Below are 21,548 nucleotides of genomic sequence, written 5' to 3'. Positions count from 1 at the left end.
TCTGCTGGGAATCCACCACAGACACCGGGCAAGGTGGGCCAGTGCGAGAGGCACCCACCTCCACGCAAAACTTAATACCTGGCAGAGAGTGGCAGGGACAGAAGAAGGTACCGTTCTCCCAACTGGGAGACAGGGGAGGGTGCCCCAAAAGAGGCAGCCCTGGAGCTGCCCCTCCTCGGAGGAGGGAAGAGAGGAGGGAGGGAACTCCAAGCAGCCCAGCAACATGAGGAAGCGCTCAGAGGTGAGGCGCAGAGGGGACTGGAAGTGTTGGGGAGCCAGGAGAGAGCAGGCCAGGTTGGGGGTGCATTAGGTTGTGCACAGCCTACGTGCTGGGCCAGGAAACCCCTAGAATGTATTGTGTGCATTTGGGGAACTAAGGAAGGCTTCTGAGTGGTGAGTGGCAGCTCAGAGCTGTGCTTTAAAACATAATGTTAACAACAGCTCCCACCTCCTGAGACCTTCCACATGCCAGGCCTTGTACTAGGTACTTTGCACACTGTATTTCTAACCCCATAGTCACCCAGCTACCTAATAAGAGAGGGGATCAGAGAGGCAGTGTGGGTTATGGCAGAAGCAGCAGGCCTGCGATCAGGAGGCCTGGGTACCAGGTCCAACTCCGGGTGAGACATTTCCAGGTTTCAATGTCCCCAGCCATCGGATGGAGACCGTCCCTGCCCAGGGGCCACATAGGGCTGCTGCGTGGATTCAGCAGGAATGCCCCTAACACTATAGTGTGCAGTGCCCTTATGCGTCTCCCCAGACTCATCCAGGGCCCTTCTGCTGCGCTGCTCACTTTGCCAGACACACCTGGGACACAGTGCTTGGGAGCCTGGCTTCTCCTTCTGGAGCGGCTGGAGCTTAGCCAGGGTACCGTGCCCCCTTGGACCTGTGTGAGTAAAAGGGGACTTCTGAAAGGAAACAGCACCACTTAGCTGGTGTCAAAGACCCGCAGTCAGAAGCCTAGGCCTCTCTCTCCATCGCTCTCAGGCCACACCATCCCTGTCTCTGCTGTTCCTGTTCACTCTGGCTTCTCTTCCCCAATAACCCCAACTTGCATGTGGCTTTGGTTCACCCTGGTCTCAGTTAGGACCCAATTCTTTGTAACCCTGCAGCTCAGCTCCCCAAAACTACCCAGCCGCTCAGCCCTCATCACAACCCCTGGGAGAGACAACCTGACTGGTCCACCCAGCTGATAGTTCGGGTCCTCTTAGATCAGGTATGCATCCCTAGTCCAATCCGTAGTGCAGGGTACAAAGGTGCTACCTGGGCCCATCCTTAACTAGGGTTGTTGCAGGACAGCTCCGAAGAGGCAGGAAGGGGGTAGCCACACCAGACATGTCCACCGCAGACAGCCTCCCTGGGGGCCCGGGGCCCCTGCCCCCCAGCTCTCTTCTCCTCACCTCCTGCTCTGTCTGGCTCCAGACCTGATTGATACATCCAGGAATCTCTAAAGAGAACCTCCAGGGAGCTGTTCGCTGGGACAGAAAGGACTGGCCATTCAATTTCTGGTGGAAAGCAGGGGAGGGGCTCAGAAGAGAGGATCCTTGGCAGGACGTCATCAGGATGGATGCAGAGCCCTACGCCTCTAAGACCCAGATCCTACCCTGAGGGGCTTCCGGTGGTCTTAGGATGATGACCAGCGGGACACATTTTCCATGTTCTATTCGCAAAGTGAAGGGTCCCAGGGACACCTGAAAGTGCCTGGACTTCGAAGGCAAAAAGATCTAGGTTGAATCCCAGCTTTTCCAATTTTTATCTGCATGACCTTGGACAAGTAGTATTTAACCTGAGCCTTAGTTTCCTCATCAAAATGGAGTTAATAATGCCCACCTTGAAAATCAGGGTGAGAGTTGGAGAAGATTGCTGCAAGGGGGGCTGAGTTCCTGATACCGTTCCAGTTATTAGTAGGTGCACTAGGAACAGCGAAGGCACAGGCTCTGTTCTGGCCTGTGACTGTCCCCTCTTTCTCTCCCCTTCCTTCCTCTTACACTCCATCCCCTCCCGGTCCCCACCTGCCACCCCAGACCCAGCTACACAGAGGGGAGGCCAGGAGGCGAGTCCCCACTCAGGGGACCAGACCTGGACCCTGACCATCTCTCAAAAGCCTTGTCCAGGGCCCAGCCCCACCCCGGGCCAGCCGCCCCCAACCTCCACCCTGCACAGGCAGACTTGACTAAAAGGAGGTTTGCTCACAGAGGCATCACTGTGCATAAGGTGGTGGGTAAATATGCCAGGCAGCGTCTGCCAAGAGGCCAAGTGAGTGGCAGAGATGGATGCTGTGTGCAGAGCTGAGAGAAGGGGATGCTTGTGGCCCAGACAAGGAAGACGGTTTCCTGGGAGAAGGCAATGGGGATGGGGTGGGAACACAGCAGCCAGCCACGCATCACCAGAGGCTGTGAGTGTTTTAAAAAGGAAGGCAGGGGGGGCTTCCCTGGTGGCGCAGTGGTTGAGAGTCCGCCTGCCGATGCAGGGGACACGGGTTCGTGCCCTGGTCCGGGAAGATCCCACATGCCGCGGAGCGGCTGGGCCCGTGAGCTATGGCCGCTGAGCCTGCGTGTCCAGAGCCTGTGCTCCGCAGCGGGAGAGGCCACAACAGTGAGAGGCCCGCGTACTGCAAAAAAAAAAAAAAAAAAAAGTAAATGGTAGAAGATGGAGGAGGAGGAGGAAGAAAAGAAGAGGAGACGGAAAAGGAAGAAGAAGGAGAAGGAGGAGAAGAAGATGAAAGAGGAGGAGAAGGAGGAAGGAGGAAGAGAGAGAGAGTACGGCCTCAGACACTGACCTTGATCCAATTTCTAGTGACAAGCAGGGCCAAGCAGCTCTGTGCAGCAGCCAGGGGTTCACACCACCCTGAGCAATGCTTCCCCATATCCAGGGGCCTCTTCAGAGGCCCTGCTCCCGGCCACAGGAGCACTGGCAACACTGCTGTGCCTTCTAACTCCTGGCTTCCAGGTGCCTGCAGTCCCACCATCACAGAAGGGCCCCTTTGACATAGACTCCCCACATCCAGCGATAACTCTTCACTTCAGGGACAGTCTTCTCTCACCTGCCCACTGGCTTGTCTCTGTTCCCAGAGGGCAGGACTGAGCCAGCCCCGTCTTCACATCCTCTCCCAGCGCTCAGCTTGGTGCCTGGCACAAAGTAGTAGGTGCTTGAGGAATATCTGTTCAATTAATTAATCAAGGGCAGCTAAGAGGGAGTAAAGCCATTTTTGCTTTGATGATTTTCCAGCTGATTTTTCAAGACCAGCCAAGTGCTGCAGCCTCCCTGGGGCCCCTCCTGCCCACTCAGCCTCCCCAGATGCCCCCCTTAGCTGTTTCCAGGGCTGGCTCTGAGCTCTCCCACCACCTCCTGCCTGGCTGGAGCCGGTGGAGGGCGTCTTCTGGGGAGACCCATCACACTCTTGGGTCTGGCCTCTTGGGAGAAGGGCTGGAAAGAGGAAGCATCTTAGCTGGGGAAAGCACATGCTTGACAGACAGGGAGCAAGCTGCCATGACTTTTCCAGAACGACCTTAAGAGGAGCGATTCATGAAGGTCCCACTTAGATGGGCCATGGACCCAGATCCCTGACTCCAGCCCAGAGACCCCGGAGGCCACCGGGATGTGGAAGGAAGAGAGCAGGACTCGCCCTGGCTCTGCCACACACCTGTGTGGCCTTGTCACCCAGCCACTCAGCTCAGTCTCCTCGGCTCAAAACCAAGGCACCTGCCTTCCAGATGCAGCATCTAATCAACTAATACGGGTTAGGCTGCACGAGGCAGCAGGTCTGAATCTGTACCCTGACTCAGCCACTCACTGGCTGTGGGGTCTTGAATGAGTTAGGGAAACTTTCTGTGCCTCGGTTTTCTCATAGGCAAAGTGGGGATAATATCTACCCCATAAAGTTTTTGTGAAGATTAAATAAAATAATGTAAAGCGCTGAGTACAGTCCCTGGCGCACAGATGCTCCACAAATGTGAGCTTTATGATCAACTACTATTACTACTGCTGCTACTACATCACCACTATCACCATTACCATTAGCTCTACTGGGTGACAGGCACTGAGCGCCTGAGAAATACAAGACGCCATCCCTGTCCTCAGAGTCCAGAAGGAGACTGAGAGGACAAAATTAGATGAAAAGGAGGAGGAGGTGGAAGAGGAACCGGCAGAGGAGGGAAGGAGAAGGAAAGAAGGAAGAAGGAAAGAGGAAGAAAGAAGGAAGAAGGAAGCAGCTGAAGAAGCAAAAAGGAGTGAAAGCTCAAAGGCTCCAGAGACTGGTCCCTAGGGCTAGATGAGGGTGGGGCTAGGGGCCCCTTTAGCGCTCAGCAGTCAGAAGGGAGAACCTGGGGACCCACAAGACTTCAGGCAGGGACGTGCGGCCATCTCCTGCTTGACTCTCTGCGGCCTCCTGCGCTGGGAGGCTGCGTGCGGGGTGAGGTGGGAGGACAATTTTGTCTCTGAAGAGTCAGCTCTGGCTGCCTCTCTACTTCAGCGGGACCAGCCCATCTCCAACCCTCCCCCTTCCCATGACAGCCCAAGGATTCTCACCCTATGCACAGCCTCTGCTCAGTGCTGACTAGGACAGCTCTGCAAAGGGCCCCAGCATCTGTGGGCCTAACACGCACCTGGAGGCTCAGGGCCATTGCTTTGGGGACCCAACTGTCCCACCAAGATGACTGCTTTCTTCATTGTTTGTAGGGGAGGGAACTTGGCCCCTCTGTAAGCCCAGAAACCTAGAATGTCACAGGACCTCAAGAACATCTCCTCCACCTCCCAGAAGAGGAACCCCAAGCCCAGAGAAGGGCAGGGTCCTACCTGTGACCATACAGCGGCACAGCTGGAAGCAGACCCCCGGTCTTCTGACTTCCATCCGGCCCTGGAGAGTCCTGAGGCGACCAAGTACAATGGAAAGAGAAGAGCCTTTGAATTTCAAGTTTGATTCTAGCATTTATGGCCTGAGATAAAACACTTTACCTCACTGAGCCTCAGTTTCCACACCCGTAAAACAGAAAATAATAATAGTAAATACCTCCTCTAGGGATTGCTGTGCGAGCTCAAACAATAGAATGCATAGAAGTTGCTTTGTAAATGACAAAGGGCTGCTTAAGTGCAACACAGAAATAGTTATTATTCTAGAACTTAGAGCACTACGTATATTAAGGACTCAAAAAATGTCTGCTGGTTGAATGGATGAATGTTTGTGGACTGGTGAGTGATGAGCAAAGGGCTCCAGGAGCACTGATTTGTTTAGGTGGGTGGGATCAAGGAAGGCTTTGCAGAGCCGGTGACTTGTGAAATGGAATTTGATGGAGGAGTAGAAGCCCATCAGGGACAAAAAAGGAGCATGAACAGTGTTCAGAAATGGGAAAATGCAGCCATGCCTCCAAAGAGCTGTGGATACAAATTCCACGTGCAGGTTTGGGCTCCAGCCCCTGCTCAGAACTCACCCCTATCCTCAGGGCCTGTGCGTGGTATGGGGAGCAGGGGGAGCTAGCAATTTATTAAATCCTAAAATATAACTTGTCTGAGAAGAAATAACCTTCTAATCTAACTTCCCATTTGATAGGTAAGAAAACAGAGGCTCAGGAGCTGACATGCCTTAACAAAGACCCTACAGCAGGCTCAGCAAACTAGAGCCTGTGAGCGGAATTGGCCCACCGCCTGTTTTTGTAAATAAAGTTTTTTTGGAACATAGCCACGCCCATTCATTTACATACTGTCTAGGGCTACTTTCTTGAGACAATGGCAGAGCTGAGTGGTTGCAGGAGACCATAAGGTCTGTCAAGCCTAAAATATTTGCTATCTGGCCATTTACAGGAAAAAGTTCAAGTCCTGTCCTACAGCAAGGTAGTGGCAGAAGGAGGATGGGAGCCAGGCCCCCGACTCCTGGTTGGGTGTTCTTTAACTCCGTGCGTGCGTACCCTACCCTCTGGGGTCCACCTCGCCGCATGTAACACTGCCTGCAGGATGCGATTTCAGGCAGCCAGGCTCTGGGCAGGCTCAGCTCCAGGACACATGGTGCAGCCAACAGGGAACACCCAGGCTGGCCACTGTTGCCCCCATGACCCAACAAGGCTTCCTGTTGGGAGCAGTTCAATCCCTTTTGGGGGGAGTCTGACAAGGAGATGCCAACATGTGCCTGCTTCTCCTCCGTGGGCAAAACAGGAAGAGCCAGAGAGTTTAAGTGTAGGACTCAGGCCAGCCAGATGCCAGACTTACAGACACAGCCTTTCAAGAAGCACAAGGGTGGGGGTGGGGGGACTGGCATCCCAGCCATCTGCTGAGGTGGCCAAGTCCACTTTCAATTGTGCTGTAGAATTCCTTTCTCAATGCCAGACTGTCCCTGGTGGATTCATTTAATTAAAACCCCACCAGATCCAATCTGTTACAAGTTCTAAGCTCACACATGTTCCATCCAGCTAGTCATAGGATACAGACAGGCCACAGGCCTGGGCCATGGCCACCTGCTGCAGTGGCTGGGCTACAACAGACCTCACAGCCCCCAGGTCAGTACCCTCCCGGGTTCACCCAGTGAAGCTGCCCTGTGTTGTGTGAGACACTGCCCGTTCTGGGCCTCGTGCTCTGTCCATCCTCCCTGGCTCTATCCCATTCAACCCTCAGGCTCATCCTTGATGACTCCTTTCCTTGATTCACTCATTCAGCAGAGATTTATTAAGTTACGTGCCGAGCACTCCTAAGTGTGAGGAATCTGGTAGTAACAAAAGAGACAAAAATCTCTGCCCTCGTGGGCCTTACAGTTTAAATCCACAAACACGAGAGCATCTCACACACTGTATCTACGCTTTCCCTTCTCCCCTCTCCTTTCCTTTCCTCCTCTTTCCTCCCTTCCTCCCCTCCCCTCTCCCCTCCTGAACCTACTTTAGGCCTGAGCACTTGACAATGGGACCATGCAGAGGCCCCCTGCCTGGCATCTCCCACTGCCATCCCCACCCCTACACATAGGGATGCCAGGAAAATCCATCTCCATACCTCTTTGGCGTGTACCTCCCCTGCTCAGAAGCTGTCAATGGTTCCTCACTGTCTTCAAGTTAAGATTTGGATTCCTGCACCTCCCCTTCCAAGCTCTTCCCATTTTAGCCCTTGCTCACCATACCAACCTTCTCTACTTTCTGCTCCAAATAACCCGGAACTTTTGTTGTTAGGTTTATAATATTCATATTAGGTTTATTCCTATTCCTATAGGTTTAAACCTATTCATAAATAGGTTTATAATATTTATAATTCATTTCTTTATACTTAGTAATAGATTTTTGTAGAAAATATAGAATCTATAAAAGAAAATTAAAAGTAATCATGAGCCCATGATTCAAAGATAAACTCTTAGGAGGTTTTTAGTATATTTCCTTCCAGCTTCTCTTTCTATGTGTGTGTATGTGTGTGTGTATAGCTGCATTTTTCATATTTGTATATTTACTGTGGGATCCCATTACACATAAAGGGCTGTATCCTACCATTTGTATTTAACCTTCGATGGTGGTTTTCTATGTAATTAAGAGACTTCTAAGAACAGCACTTTAATGGCTACCCAATACTCCCCCACATAAATATACCTTAATATGTTTAACCAAACCCTATTGGCGAACATTTGGACTGTTTGCAATTTTTCACAATGAAAATGCTGCTATAAACATCCTTGTTCATAAATCTTTGTTCCGATCTCTGGTTATTTTCCCAGGAGAGATTCCTAGAAGTGGCATTGCAGGGTCACGGGCAGACACACTTTCAAGGCTCTTGAGGCATATCGCGTAGCTGCCTTCCTGAGAGAGTCTGCCCGTCCCCCTCCGCCCCTCATTTGTGAGCATGCCCGTTGGCCTCGAGTTAATTTCCTCTGCCCCTAACATGCCACGTGTCTTCCTAGCATTGTGTCTTTGTTTCAACAGCTCCCCTCCGTCAGAACCCTGCATTTCCCACCCATCCTTTAGAGCTCGGGGCAAATACCACCTCCTCCACGTATCTAAACTGAAGTTCTCCACCACTAGCCCTCCCTCAGGTCCTGTCTTAAATTCTTCCTAAAACTTTTCCTACCTTTGCCTAGCGTCTTAATAATTTGTGTAATAACAACCTCTTCTTTGGGCGGGGCATTGAAGTTTTCAAAGTGCTTCCACTGAGATGTTTCATCTGATTCCCTTTCACATGGAAAATGTTTTGTGGTCAAGGACTGTGGTTTGATCATCTGGGTCTACTTCCCCTGGCCCCATCACCCACCTCAAGTCTAGCCCAACCTCAAGCTAGCCCTTAATTTACTGGAAGTTTACGACAGCCTTCACTATTCCTAGTCCTACCAGAACAGACTTCAGAGGACTCCGCTCTGCAGCGAGGACTGAGCTAGATCAGAACGCCCTGGATTTCAGTCCTGGCTCTGTCCCTGCCCCTCTCTGGGCTTCAGTTTACCCATCTATAAAATGAACGAGTTGACTACATAGTCTCCCATACTCCAGGATAGATGGCTCCCGCGGCCCCTGGCCCCAGGCACCCAGAGCAGCCCTGGGGTGCCTGCGAGGGCCCCTGTGCAAAGCCAGCCTCTGGGATAGGCCAGAGGGAGCTGGCCAGGGAGGCAGGCCTGGCTCCAGGCCAGGCTGTGTCTGCAAACACTGACCTTGGCTGCCGCGGGGATTTTCCATGACACCAGCACCACCCCCCTCAGTTCCCCCTAATCCCATGTGGGCCTGGGGAGGGCAGAGGAGGGGGGCTGTCCTACATCAGAGAACCCTGAACCGTAGTCATAGGGGCACCTGCGGATGGAAGAGAGCTAAAAGAGAGACAGAGGAGAGGGCAGTGGGCCGCCACGTGGGAAGCTGGGGAGGAAGGCAGGGGGAGGGGGACGACCATGGTGGGGAGTGGGGACAAGAGCTGGAAGAGGAGCCGGGAGGATGGGAGGAGAGGATCTGGAGAGGGGCAGGGCGGGGGGGGGGGGGCGGTGCTGTGCCTCCGAGCTGTCCTTCCCAGGCGCTCTGGCCTGGAGGGGGACAAACTCCAGACCCAGTTCTGCACACTGGTCCCTCCTGCCAACCCAGGTCCTTGAGGCCCCAGTGGTTTCCCAGGCCTAGCTCAGGCCTTGGCCAGGGCCGGGGACAGCAAGGGATTCCTTCTGGGCCCTAAGGCTGATTTCATTTTGCAGAGTCCTGGGGGCCACAGGGAGGGCAGGAGCTGTGAGTCACAAAGGGCCCTCCTCTTATTCCCCACCCCTGCTGCCGCCGACTGCTGGGTGTCTAGGGGAAGTTTCTCTCATCCACATCTCATACTTCTGGGCTGTCTGGGCTGAACAGCGTTATCTGAGCAGCTGCACCCACCCGGCCTTGTGCCGGACACAGGGGACTTGCAGGCCCTCCGGGGGCTCAGAGCCCTGCAGAGCTCCTCTGCAGAAATCCAGGCCTGAGAGCGAGGCAGAGGGAGAGGTCCCTCCAGCTTTGGGGAGGTGCTCCAAGGTTCCTGGAAAAGGCAAGGTCTGAGCTGGATCCTGCAGGATGGAAGGAGAGGGCCTGCGCTCCCCTCCCCATCTCCACCAAGCTGGGCAGCCTCTTTCTTCCCTCCCTCCCAGGGCCTGGGCCAGCTTCCTTCCGCCCCATCTCCTTTAACACACCAATTAGGTCCCTGCGGAGCCTCCGGTCCTACTTCCTGGCTTCTCACTGCTGCCACCTCCAGATCAAGGGGGCGGCTCCCTGTCTGTGCCTCAGGGTCCTCCGTGGACCTTTCTGAGGTGCCCTCTGCAGGCCCAGCAGGAGAGCTCAGCCTCCTCTGGGGGTGCCTACGTCTCACAGCCAGTCCCCTGGAGCCGCCCCATCTCCCTCAAACCCCAAGTCCTCTCCGGCTGCCCCACCAGACCCAGACAGCATGCTGAGGTCACACCCCCTCCCCAGGTGCAGCTTTCCATCAGCCCAGCTTGGCCCAGAGTGCACAGCCTCTGGGTACCTCTGGCCACGGGTCACCTCATCCATCTTCTCTCAGGGCAAACATTAGCCCAGCCAGGGCCATATTTACATTAGATAACTAGGTCTGCGGGGAAACCAAGAAACAGGTTGCAGCTAGGCATTGCCAAGGGCTGTGTGTTTCTAATCTACGGAAGGGCTGGGCCAACCAGAGACGGGACACCAGAGAATCTCAAAGTCAGAGACCGGGAAGAAGGACCTTAGAGTTCTTGTTGCTACAGAGGAGCGTTTCCCAAACTGTGCTCCAGGGAACACTTGTCCAGCAATATGCACTGTGAGAGAAGTGTTCCAAGGTCATACTAGCAGGAAAATTTAAGCACATTCTCCCAACTTCAACTGACCTTGCTCTTGAACACGTCTGTGGCTCTGATGAAGCCTCCACTTAAATCAGATGACAACAAATGCAGTTGAATTCAGCATTCCTGCAATTTCATTTAACCAAGCAACACTTTTCTCATCCATCCAACAGTTATTAATAGTACATGAAATTGGTATTCCAGGAAATTACCTTTGGGAAACACTGATCTCAGAATGTCAGTGCTGAAAGGAACTTTAAAGACCATCTAATTTTGATGTTCCCCAAAATATTCATACTAATGATTAATATTTATTGATCCCAACATCCTAAGCATTTTAAGTCAACTAACTCATCAAATCCCCAGAGCCACTCTATGAGGTAAGTGCATCATTATTCCCATTTTACAGATGAGGAAACTGAGGCGCTTAGAAGATTAAGTAACCTGGCCAAAGCTGAAAGCTGTTTGACTCCAGAGTCTGTTCTCACCTATACCACTAAACGGCAGAGATCCCCGTGGAAAGTAGAAATATCCATTTTCAGTATTTCAAAAGCATAATAATAACAGTTCAGTCTCAGAATCAGTTATCCCATGCTAATCAGAAGTTCTGACTGGGAAATGAGTTCCTAATTAATTTTGATGGGAAAATAATTCATTTTTTCACAATTATCTATGCAGTGCCTATTCTAGGTAGTAGCTACACTGTACTGATCAACATATTATACTTCATATGTAAAATATTTAAAAATTTAGACTGTATGAATGGGTGTGGGTGAACAAAAAAAACAAAAAAGGCATCCATAGCAGGGGGAAAAGGTGGGAACCCTTTATCTTGTCCTGTCTTTCCATGTCACAGATGAGGAAAATTGAGCCCCAGAGAGGAAAAGGGACTTGCCCAAGGCACAAGCTGGTTATGGTTAGGGCCAGGTCAGACCCCCAGATCTCCCGCTTCCTAGTCCCAAGCTCTTTCTTCCACCCAAGGCTGTGGTCAGCTTTCTAACTTTGTGGCCAGCTAGGCCAGGGGTAAGAGGTCAGGCACTCAAGCTGGCAGGTATGTGAGGTCAATGGGAACAGTCAGCTGAGTTCAATCCAGCCAAGGCCATGACCAAGGGCTCAGACTGATTATTTGTGCTTCGACTAGAAGGAAATAGTCCACAGAGAGAAAAAGTTCAGTAAGAGGGAGGGATGGCCCCCCAACCCTCTGCATCTCCCTGGAAGACAGAGCTTTGGCCAGTTTCTGAGGCCCTTGGTGATGTTGGGAGGAAAATAGAAGAACTAAGGCCCCGGGGCTCCCATCCCACCTAATTTTTCCTGCTGTCTCAAAATATTCATAATTAATATTTATGTCCAGCCACATAATTTTTAAATCTAGCCACTTGGCTTCCTCAGGTAAATTCTATGCTCCAGCCAGGTTTCTAGGCCATCTCCTAGCTGGGTTGCTCCCAAGCAGGGGCTGCTGGGCTCTGGTTGAATGAACAGGTCAACCTTGGTTATACTGAGCCATAGGGCAGAGGACAGAGCATTGAGTTTGGAATGGAATATCCCAGGTTATAGTCCTGGCTCTTCCATTCACTAGCTGTGTGATCTTGAGCAGGTCACTCTCCCTCTCTGGGCCTCTGTCGCCTCATCTGTACAATATAAGGACTGGACCATATGGTCAGTAAGGACCTTTCTGGCTCTGAGCATATGGTGGATTCAGGAAGGGTAGCTGGGAGAAGAGGGGACAGGAACAGCCCCAGTCAGCTCTCTGAGAGGCAGGGTCGAGAGTCTCAGGGTCAGGGCGTGAGTTCTGGATGGTCGCTCCATCACGTATTAGGAGGCAGGATCCTCAGAGAATCAGCCCCGGAGCATAGCCTCTGTGTATGTCAGCAACACACAAGGACAGATGGAGCGCCTCATCCTGAGATGCGCAGGGCTGGACAGGAAGGAGAAAACGGGGACTCCCTTTGCCCCCTCTCCCTGGTAGAAACCAAGCCTGAGCACTGGGCAGGCGGCAGGCCTGCTGGCAGGCAGACAGGCCTTGCCAAACTCCCAGTTACTTCCCAGAAGTTCCAGGGCCCCCTGGGAGTGGCTCCACCCCAGCTGGCGCCCCTCCAAGCTGGGTGCCCACGTCAGCAGGTCCTCCCAGCTCCCTCGCCCTTTCACCCAGTGACAATAGAACAGGCGAAGGGGCGGGGGCATGCTGACCCTAGGCCCGATGCTTGGAGAAGCATCTGAATGCCTTGGCATTGCACCCCTGTTGCCATTTCCGCCCCATCCAGCTCAGGGCAGTGGCTGAGGACGGGGCTCCAAATGGACTGCTCTCCTCTCGGGTCTCAGTTTCCCATCCTGATCGCCTTCCTGGGTGATAAACTGGCTCTGAGGCATCAGAATGAGCGATGAGTCAGAAAGTCTAGTGGCCTTGGCCAACTCACGAGGCTCCTCCAGCTTTCATTATTCCAACTATAAAGTGGAGATAGTCATAATAACGACCTTGCAGCAAGTGTTGGAGAATTAAAGTTAAAAATGTATCTGAAGGATAAGATGCGCAGCCTCAGTGTGTGGTAGGAAGTGAGGGTGGGCCCTGGAGGGCACCAGACCCCAAAGGTGGGGCAACACTGCACAGGACAGTGGCCGTGGCGGAGCATGAGACTTGGGGCCGGGGGGCTCTGTGGGCAGCCCACAGCGGGTAGCGAGGCTGCCAGGCCGGCAGGCACTGGGTTTTCCTAAAGGATGGTGGACCGGGGGGCAGTTACAGCTTATGAACAGACACAGGTGAGGTGCAATGGTGGTGAGAGGGGGTCATTTTCCCTGACGCTGGGATGTAGTTGCCTGACCCCATCAGGGACTGCCTGCCGCTCAGGACTGCACTTTCAGGCCGACTTTCCCCTGTGAGTCCCCTCCCTGCTCCTTCTGTCGTGAACTCCACAGGTTCCAAAGTGCTTTGACGTCCAGTCTCTCCTTTTTTTTTTTTTTGGCTGCGCCACGCGGCTGGCAAGATCTTAGTTCCCTGACCAGGGATCAAACCTGGGGCCCTGGCAGTGGAAGTGTGGAGTCCCAGCCACTGGACCACCGGGGAATTCCCTCTCCTTTACTTCTGACAGCAGCTCTGGCAGTGGTGGCCAGGGTGGGGATTAACAGCTGTAGCTCAACCCCCCAGAGTGCAGAGCAGACGAGAGAGGTCCAAAGAGGGGAACGGATTTGCCCAATGTCACACAGCCAGCCTGTAGTCAAGCCGGGGCTGGTCCATGCCTCCCTATCCCTGTTCAGCCGTGGCCACAGTGCTGTGCCCTCCCCCGCATCCTATGCTGCGCAGGCCTGGGGGACAGGGAAGGGCAGGATGATGAGCTGCTCTGACTCGGAGCCTGCCCAGCTGTCGAGGTGAGCTGTGGTCTGGCTGCTGTGGCTGAGCTGGCGGGCACAATCTGTTCTCACCCTGCTGGGGTGCAGACGGGCCAGGCATGGCAGCTCAAGAGCTCAGCTATCCAGGCCCCTGGCAAAGGGTGACACAGTCACCAGCTAGATGCCACGGTCAGGGAGCAGGGGAGCCCATTCTAAGGGCGGCCCACAGCCTCACATACCCCGGCAGCAGTCCCCCGACCTCCCTGAGCTTTAAGATTCACATGGCTTTAGGCTGACAGAGATGCCAAGCTTACTGGAAATGAGCCGTCTGCCAGCCTAGGTGATCTCTTGGAAATGTGAGGGAAACCTGGCACTGCATTGTGAGCTGTTACTGAGCTGTTACTGAGTGCTTCATATGTACCAGACTCCGTGCTAAGTGCTATACACATTATCTCACTTATTTCTCCCCAAAAGTCCTGTGATGCAGGTGCTACTTATGAGCCCCATTTTACAGATGTGGAAACTAAGGCTCAGAGAGGTTTTCTTTTTTAGAAAACACACAGTCCATGGCAGAGTCAGGATTTGAATTCAGATCCCATACCAAAGCAGACGGTATCCTGCCTTGCCATCAATTCAACAAACATATTTTGGGCATAGCCCATGGTCATGGCTGGCAGTGAGTGGGGGGGGTAGGGAGGAACATGACAAAGTCCAGCAGTGCCCACCCCCACCCACCCCAAGCTAGTACTTAGCGTACATATGTATTTACAGTTGGGGGACCTGAGTGACAGAGTAGGGGTTGGTGGTAGTACTGGCCCTGGACTTCAAAGCTGAACATTCTCAGGGCCACTCAAAGCAGGGATCACTTCCAGCTGTGAGCAACCCAGGATGGCTGCAGAGAAGAAGCAGCATTTTTAAGTTTTTTGGTTTTTTTAATTTTTTAAAATTTATTTTATTTTTGGCTGCATTGGGTCTTTGTTGCTGGGCGCAGGCTTTCTCTAGTTGCGGCGAGCAGGGGCTACTCTTCGTTGCAGTGCTCGGGCTTCTCATTGCAGTGGCTTCTCTCGTTGCGGAGCACGGGCTGTAGGTGCTTGGGCTTCAGTAGTTGTGGCATGCGGGCTCAGTAGTGTGGCTCGTGGGCTCTAGAGCGCAGGCTCAGTAGTGGTGGCGCACAGGCTTAGCTGCTCCGTGGCACGTGGTATCTTCCTGGAACAGGGCTCAAACCCGTGGCCCCTGCATTAGCAGGCAGATTCTTAACCACTGTGCCACCAGGGAAGCCCTCAGTTAAGTTTTGATAAGGCTTTAAAAGGTGGGAAAAATGGAAAGCATTACTTTATTATAATAATCCTATTAATAAAAGTAATAAATATCTTAATAGCTCAGTGAAGGAAGCAGGGCCAGGACCAGCAGACATAATTTTACAAATGAGGAAACATGCTCAGAGAGGGGGAGTAATTGGCTCAAGGTCACACAGCCACTAGTGACAGGGCCAGACTTGTGCCTAGGGCTTCTGAGTTCCCATCTAGGGTCCTTTCCTCTCTAGGTCTCCAGGCAGAACTCTTGACTTAGGCCATGTGACGGTTGGCTCAGAGGGAGGCTTTGCCTCTGCCTGGCTCCTGGCTGGGTGAGGGCTGAGGGGCATGGCTGGGCGTGATAGGGTTGAGACTGTCTGACTGGTGATAGCAACACCTGGAAGGACAACCAGGGCCCTTGCTTTGACAAAGGCAATGCCACATCCCCATGAGGAGAGACCCTACATTGGGGCCAGGCATAGAGGATGATCCCAGGGCCCCACAGAGGGTTTGATGAGGACTCTGGAGCACTGATTCATGGGGGGAGGGCACTGTCTCCTTTCTCCTCCTCTGACATGGGTGGGCCAGCTGCCTCTGGGAGACTGGTGGGCCCCAGGGGCGAACTACCCCCATATGCTTTGGCTGGAAGCAAGGAAATCATCAAGGACCCCCAGGGTCCCTCCCTTCACACTGAATCACAGGATGCAGGACTCATTCAGTCCAACCTCCACCCCTTATAGTCAAGGAAACCGAGGCCCAGAGAGGAGAAGGAAAAAGTCCAAAGCCCACAGACACTAAACTAGAATCCAGGTATCCCAACTGACTTGCCAGTACTGTTTCACGCTATCCACGCTGCCTCTAGACTAAGTTCCCAACAGCAGCACGAGTCAGCTCCTATTCTGGGTAGAGAAAATGGTCAGGTCTTTGAAGCCAAACAGACTCTAATTCAAACGCACGTTGCTCTGCCTCCAAACAGTGTGACCCCGGAAAAGTCACTTAACCCTCCCTGCTTCCTCTTTCCTTCCTACCTACCCCCTGGAGTGGTCATGATAGTAAATGAGAAATCATCAGCAAGGAACTAGCACAGTGCCTAGGGACAAGGATGCACCCATAACGGTGAGTCGCCTTCTCTTTGGCCAAAGGAAAAAGAGGCCAGACTCTGCGAGGCTGGGGAAGGAGAGGGGAGAGTAGGGGGAAGGGAGGCAGGTTTCTGGAAGGGCAGCCCCTTAGCACGTGTTTGATCTCCTCTTCCCCTTTTTCCCCCAGGCTACGGCCACGCAGCGCCCAGCACCGACGGCGGCAAGGTGTTCTGCATGTTCTACGCGCTGCTGGGCATCCCGCTCACGCTGGTCATGTTCCAGAGCCTGGGCGAGCGCATCAACACCTTCGTCAAGTACCTGCTGCACCGCGCCAAGAGGGGGCTGGGCATGCGGCGCGCGGACGTTTCCATGGCCAACATGGTGCTCATCGGCTTCTTCTCGTGCATAAGCACGCTGTGCATCGGCGCCGCGGCCTTCTCCTACTACGAGCACTGGACCTTCTTCCAGGCCTACTACTACTGCTTCATCACGCTCACCACTATCGGCTTCGGCGACTACGTGGCGCTGCAGAAGGACCAGGCGCTGCAGACGCAGCCGCAGTACGTGGCCTTCAGCTTCGTCTACATCCTCACGGGCCTCACGGTCATCGGCGCCTTCCTCAACCTCGTGGTGCTGCGCTTCATGACCATGAACGCCGAGGACGAGAAGCGCGACGCCGAGCACCGCGCGCTGCTCACGCGCAACGGGCAGGCGGGCGGCGGCGCCGGCGGCGCGGGCGGCAGTGCGCACACCACGGACACCGCCTCGTCCACGGCTGCGGCAGGCGGCGGCGGTGTCGGCGGCGGCTTCCGCAACGTCTACGCCGAGGTGCTGCACTTCCAGTCCATGTGCTCGTGCCTCTGGTACAAGAGCCGCGAGAAGCTGCAGTACTCCATCCCCATGATCATCCCGCGCGACCTCTCCACGTCCGACACGTGCGTCGAGCAGAGCCACTCGTCGCCGGGAGGGGGCGGCCGCTACAGCGACACGCCCTCGCACCGCTGCCTCTGCAGCGGGGCGCAGCGCTCCGCCATCAGCTCCGTGTCCACGGGCCTGCACAGCCTGTCCACCTTCCGCAGCCTCATGAAGCGCAGGAGCTCCGTGTGAACGCCTTGCGGGGCCTGGAGCACCTGGGAGCGCGGGCGGGGCGGGGGGCTCCTGCCCGGAGGAGCAGCGGGGTCGGCGAAGAGACCGCCCCAGCCGCCTTTGGCGCCCCTACACCCCTTACCACCCTCCCCCCACCCCCCATCTCCGACTGTGCCTGCTTGCACCAGCCGGCAGGAGCCGGGGCTCTGAGGACCCCTGGAGCCCGCATCTGCGCCCTGCAAATTCCGAGAAATGTGAAACTTTGGGGGGGGGGTGGTCGGGGAGGGAAGGCAGAAGCTGGGAGCCTCCCATCCCTTTGGAAAAATAAGGAGCTCCCCAGTTCGCAGAGGCCCTGCTGGTAACCAGACCATCACCCCTCCCCCTGTCCCTTACGGAGGGAACTTCGTGTTCCGTGTAAGTTTGCATCTCTATTTATACCTCTGTCCTGCCAGGTCTCCCACGTTCCCTTGGCTCCAAAAGTCAGGGTGTCTTTGTCGAGGTCACCCCACACAGTCCCACTCCCTTTCCTCATCCCCAGCTGTGTCTCCCAGTCTCCCACTACCTTTTGTGTTGTTTTGCATGGCTTTGCAGTTATGGAGGAAATGGAAACCCAGCAGTCCCTAAAGCTAGTCCCCAGAGGGCAGGCAGATGGAAGCAAGGACAGGCAGGCTGCAGAAGGGGTGGAGAAGGGAAGGGGGAGGCAGGGGTCCAACAGTCTGCAGGGTGGTCCCCTTGGTAGGTGAGAGCTAACTGGCCTCCAGTCACATCCTCATGTGGGGCCAGAGGGAGTCCAGCCTTCCAGACACTGCCCTTGAAATCAAACAGAAAACTTCCTCCTTGCCATCACTGGCCGCTGCTGCTAATAACCGACTCTTAGATCCGTGAAATGAGTTTGAAAACCCCGTCCTGACTACCCATTCGTTTGATTCTCACCACACCCCAGTTAGGTCACCAGGGCAGGAGTTGTCATGCCCATTTTACAGATGACACTGAGACCCAGACAGGTGACATGACTTGCCCAAGGTGACACAGGTAGCAAAAGGCAGAGGGGAGCAAGAACCAGGCTGTTTGTTCTGAGCCTAAGTGCTCTTTCTTTCGACTCCTCTTCCCGCTCTTTGAAAGCAAAGTTCCCAGCCTGCACACCCTGGCGTTGTGTGGGCAACTGGGCCTTAGACCAGAACCAGAGCCCAGGACTGAGCCAGTGCTGGGCTCAGCCGCTCCTCTGCTTGGCCATGAGGCAGGGCTCTCAGTGGGCTGCTGAAGCAGGGTAGGACCACTCAGTCGATGAACTTCCTACTTACAAACAGGGGAGTCCTTAGGGCCAGATAAGCGGAGCTGGGGCTGACAGCAGAAAGGCCAGGAGCTGGAGCTCTAGGAGTTGGGGAATTGGGCAGAGCAGCCTAGAGAGCTGGCAGGCATATCCTCCTGGGACGTGAACCCTGACCCCACAACCAGTGTTGGTGCCTGTGTCCCAAGTAGCTAGAGATAAGCCATAGCTGCAGCAAGGAACGCTCCTCCCAGGTGTACCCCCTGCCTACCCCACCTGCAACCCAGAAGCCCAGGTACAGAGCAGCAGTTGGAGGTGAGAGCCTGGGCTCCACAGTCAGGGCCCAGAGCTAGAGCTGGGACCATGACTCAGACAGCATCAAGGGATGGGTGAGGGGCCGCTCCCCCTCCAGCTGCCCCCTCTTACTGTTCCCGTGTCAGCTCCTTAACACTGCTGAGCGAGGCCAGCCCTGGCATTCAGGGAAGCTGTAGTGGGGGCCCCCAGGGGGATCAGCCTCAGCCCCACCCTGACCCTGCGCTCCGGCCTCTGGGCACCACGGGAGGGAAGTCTGGCCTGGCCTGTGTGTGAATGCCGTGTCAGTGTGGAGCGTCCTGGCTGCCCAGGTGCCACAGAGAGCAGGGCCCAGGAGCCGGGGCTGCCCTCTGTGTTTATGTTGGGGTGCCTCTGTCCGGTGTGCGACCCTGCCCTCGAGGGGTCCTGTCCCGTCAGTCCCAAGGGAGCCACGACCAAAGTTGTAGGGAGATGGTGGGGAGGGAGGCCGAATGGCCCTCGCAGAGCACGGCAGACTGCTCGGTCTCCGGCCAGGTCTTTCCTAGGGAACTGGAAGGCCGGTGTTGCTTCTCCCTCACCCCCTCCCACTGAAGGCAGCCTTTCTGCTTCCCCAATGCCTTATGCCTGGGCACACTGCCACAGAATATGCAATACGTGTGGGTGACATGCCCCTGCGCCCACACCCTCACCCCGGGCAGCCCCTGGACCCCACAGGCCGCAGCTGCCACGGCCTCCCTTCAGCCCCTCCTGCCTATCTGTCTTCACACTGAGAATGGCACCTAATAAATGCTGTCCATGGAGACCAGGGTCAGGCTCAGCTGCCTCTGTCATCGTGTACCCTTGGCACTGCCAGGGAGTGGCCACTCCCCCTCTGCGGTCTGAGGACACACCCAGCAGACGCAGCTCAGGGGTGAGATACATTGCGGGCACCTCTCTTCCAGGTACATTTTCCTCTGGGTGTGGAGGGACAACACAGCCTGGGACTGGGCCCCAGAGCCCAGGATAGACCCGGAAGCAGATGCATCCTGCAGTGGTGCTAGCGCCTGGAATCAGCGAGCCAGTGGCTTCCAGGTGCCACTGAGTACGATCCACAGTGGCCTTTGACCCCACAACCCATGCCTGTCTCCCCGTCTGTCTTTCTTTCATGAAGCAATACTCAACCCCTACTACAGCCAATGCATTCTAATACTTTCTATTCTAGTTCATGTTATAAAATGCTGGTCACAACCCACTAAATTGATTTCTCTCCCCACTAATGGTTTGCTCCCTGCAGATTGAAATACACTAGAGAAATAAAGGCAGTGTGGGTAAGGCTGCTTTGTCCCAGTCCTCCCACCCACCCACATAGGTCAGTTGAAAAATACAGAGAGAGACCTATTTACTGGGGATCCAGGGGTCGAAGAAAGAAGTGGTGGCACATGCAGGAGGCAGGACACGGCCAAGCCTTGTGTGCCGGCGCTCCTGGCTGCTCCTTGCGGCTGCAGGCAGGCCCCTGGGACACACTGATTGGCCTTCGGCCCTGGGGGTGACCACGGCACAACCGGCCCTGAGCTCCCCTTGGCTCACCGCACCCAAGACCACCTCATCAAAAGCCAGGGCTTCCTGCCCACGGCCTATCTGCCTCTGTCTTTCTTAGAAGAGCTAAGTTAAACGATGTCATTTTTGAGGTCAGCAGTGGCCAGTCCAATATCGCTTTGACTTTCCTAGGCAGTTCCTACAGGACATAAACTTGCTGATGCTTGCCCTCCTTTCTTCATTGCCTAGGGTGAAATAATCAGAATTCGAAGGAATTCCCCAAGGGGCTGCAGTCATCCCAGTCTTCCGAGGGGTGATCAGAATCGTGGCTGCAGTGACCTGCACCCCAGCCCCTGCCCACAGCTCCTAATGGCTCAGAATTGCCCTCGGTCCTACCGTGGGCTCTTTATCTCCAGGTGATGCCATCCCCACCCTCCTCACTTCCACACAGCCTCTGAGGCATCCTGCACTAAAAAAAATATATGTACAGCAAAACAAAAATAGAAAACCAGCACCCCAGAGTGGGGTGTGGTATAAATATACCAAGACTCTGACTGAAGTGGTTCCTCTGCGCCAGCCTCAGATGGAAACAGAAGCTTCCTGGGAGCTGAGAGAGAAAAGGGTCTGCAATGGAACGCTTCCCAAAACGCGTCCCATGCTATACCTTGTGGCGAAAAGAGTTCCTTGGTCAGATACACTGCACACATCGCTCAAGTGTGGAGCTTCCCGAGACATCTTAGCCCAGTGAAGGTTCTGAAAAGCCCAACGGCAGACCCAGCTGTTTACCTGTGCTTAAACTCACAGCATTGCCCAAAATCACTCCCAGCACCAGCCCTTCTGTTTGCACGACGTCTCCTCACACCCCGGGTCCCACAGAGCACGCTTTGGGAAACGCTGATCTAGTGAAACCTGTCTGATGAAGAGAGACGTTTGATCCTACCCCCTCAATAAACTCCAAAAGGAGCTGAGCTTATCAGTCCTTCTATAACTGAAGGCCGTGACATTATGAAATACCTGTTTTATTCCCTATTACACGTTAGCTCAAACCAAGGCTCGGAGTAGCTCGCTTGCCAAGATCAGGCGGTGGGCTGGTGGCAGAGTTGGGATTTGAGCCCAGGCCCGATGACTCCGAGGCGTAAGCTCTCAGCCACCTTGCTGCGTCCTGTCCCCAGGTGGTCCACGTCTTCAGCAAAAGTTTGGTGGAAGCCGCAGAGCTGTTTAGGACGTGTCATTTCTTATTCAGAATCTTGGTGAGTGGGGAGCCTATAACCTAAAAATGTCTCCCTTCAAAGATGACAGGTCCTGAGGCAGCCAAGAAATTCTGTCCCATCTTCAGTCCCCGCATCCCATAGATGGGACCATTCAGCTCTTTCTTTCTTTTAGCTTCACTACAACTTATCTCAGGAAGCCAAGGGCAGGGAAGGGATGTCTAGGGCCAGGGAAGAACTTCAGAACAGACACACTGTCAGAGGAAA

The 21,548-nt window shown here is 54.4% G+C and overlaps 1 protein-coding gene across 1 annotated transcript in view; it reads left to right on the top strand.

Moving 5' to 3' along the window:
- The window catches only part of KCNK3 (potassium two pore domain channel subfamily K member 3), a 38,721-nt gene extending 19,356 nt beyond the window's left edge, over positions 1-19,365 (top strand). The window contains exon 2 of the mRNA XM_027113629.1: positions 16,102-19,365. Within this exon, the coding sequence (XP_026969430.1) occupies positions 16,102-17,021 (920 nt within the window). The 3' untranslated portion in view covers positions 17,022-19,365. The remainder of the gene's footprint in view (positions 1-16,101) is intronic.
- Positions 19,366-21,548: the final 2,183 nt, after the last annotated feature.

Source organism: Aethalodelphis obliquidens, unplaced genomic scaffold (genome assembly GCF_003676395.1).
Source record: "Aethalodelphis obliquidens isolate GAN/ISIS:26980383/991018 unplaced genomic scaffold, ASM367639v1 scaffold12, whole genome shotgun sequence".
NCBI lineage: Eukaryota > Metazoa > Chordata > Mammalia > Artiodactyla > Delphinidae > Aethalodelphis > Aethalodelphis obliquidens.
The sequence above is the reverse complement of the archived record's forward strand: the minus strand, read 5'-3'. Positions and strand labels throughout refer to the sequence as shown.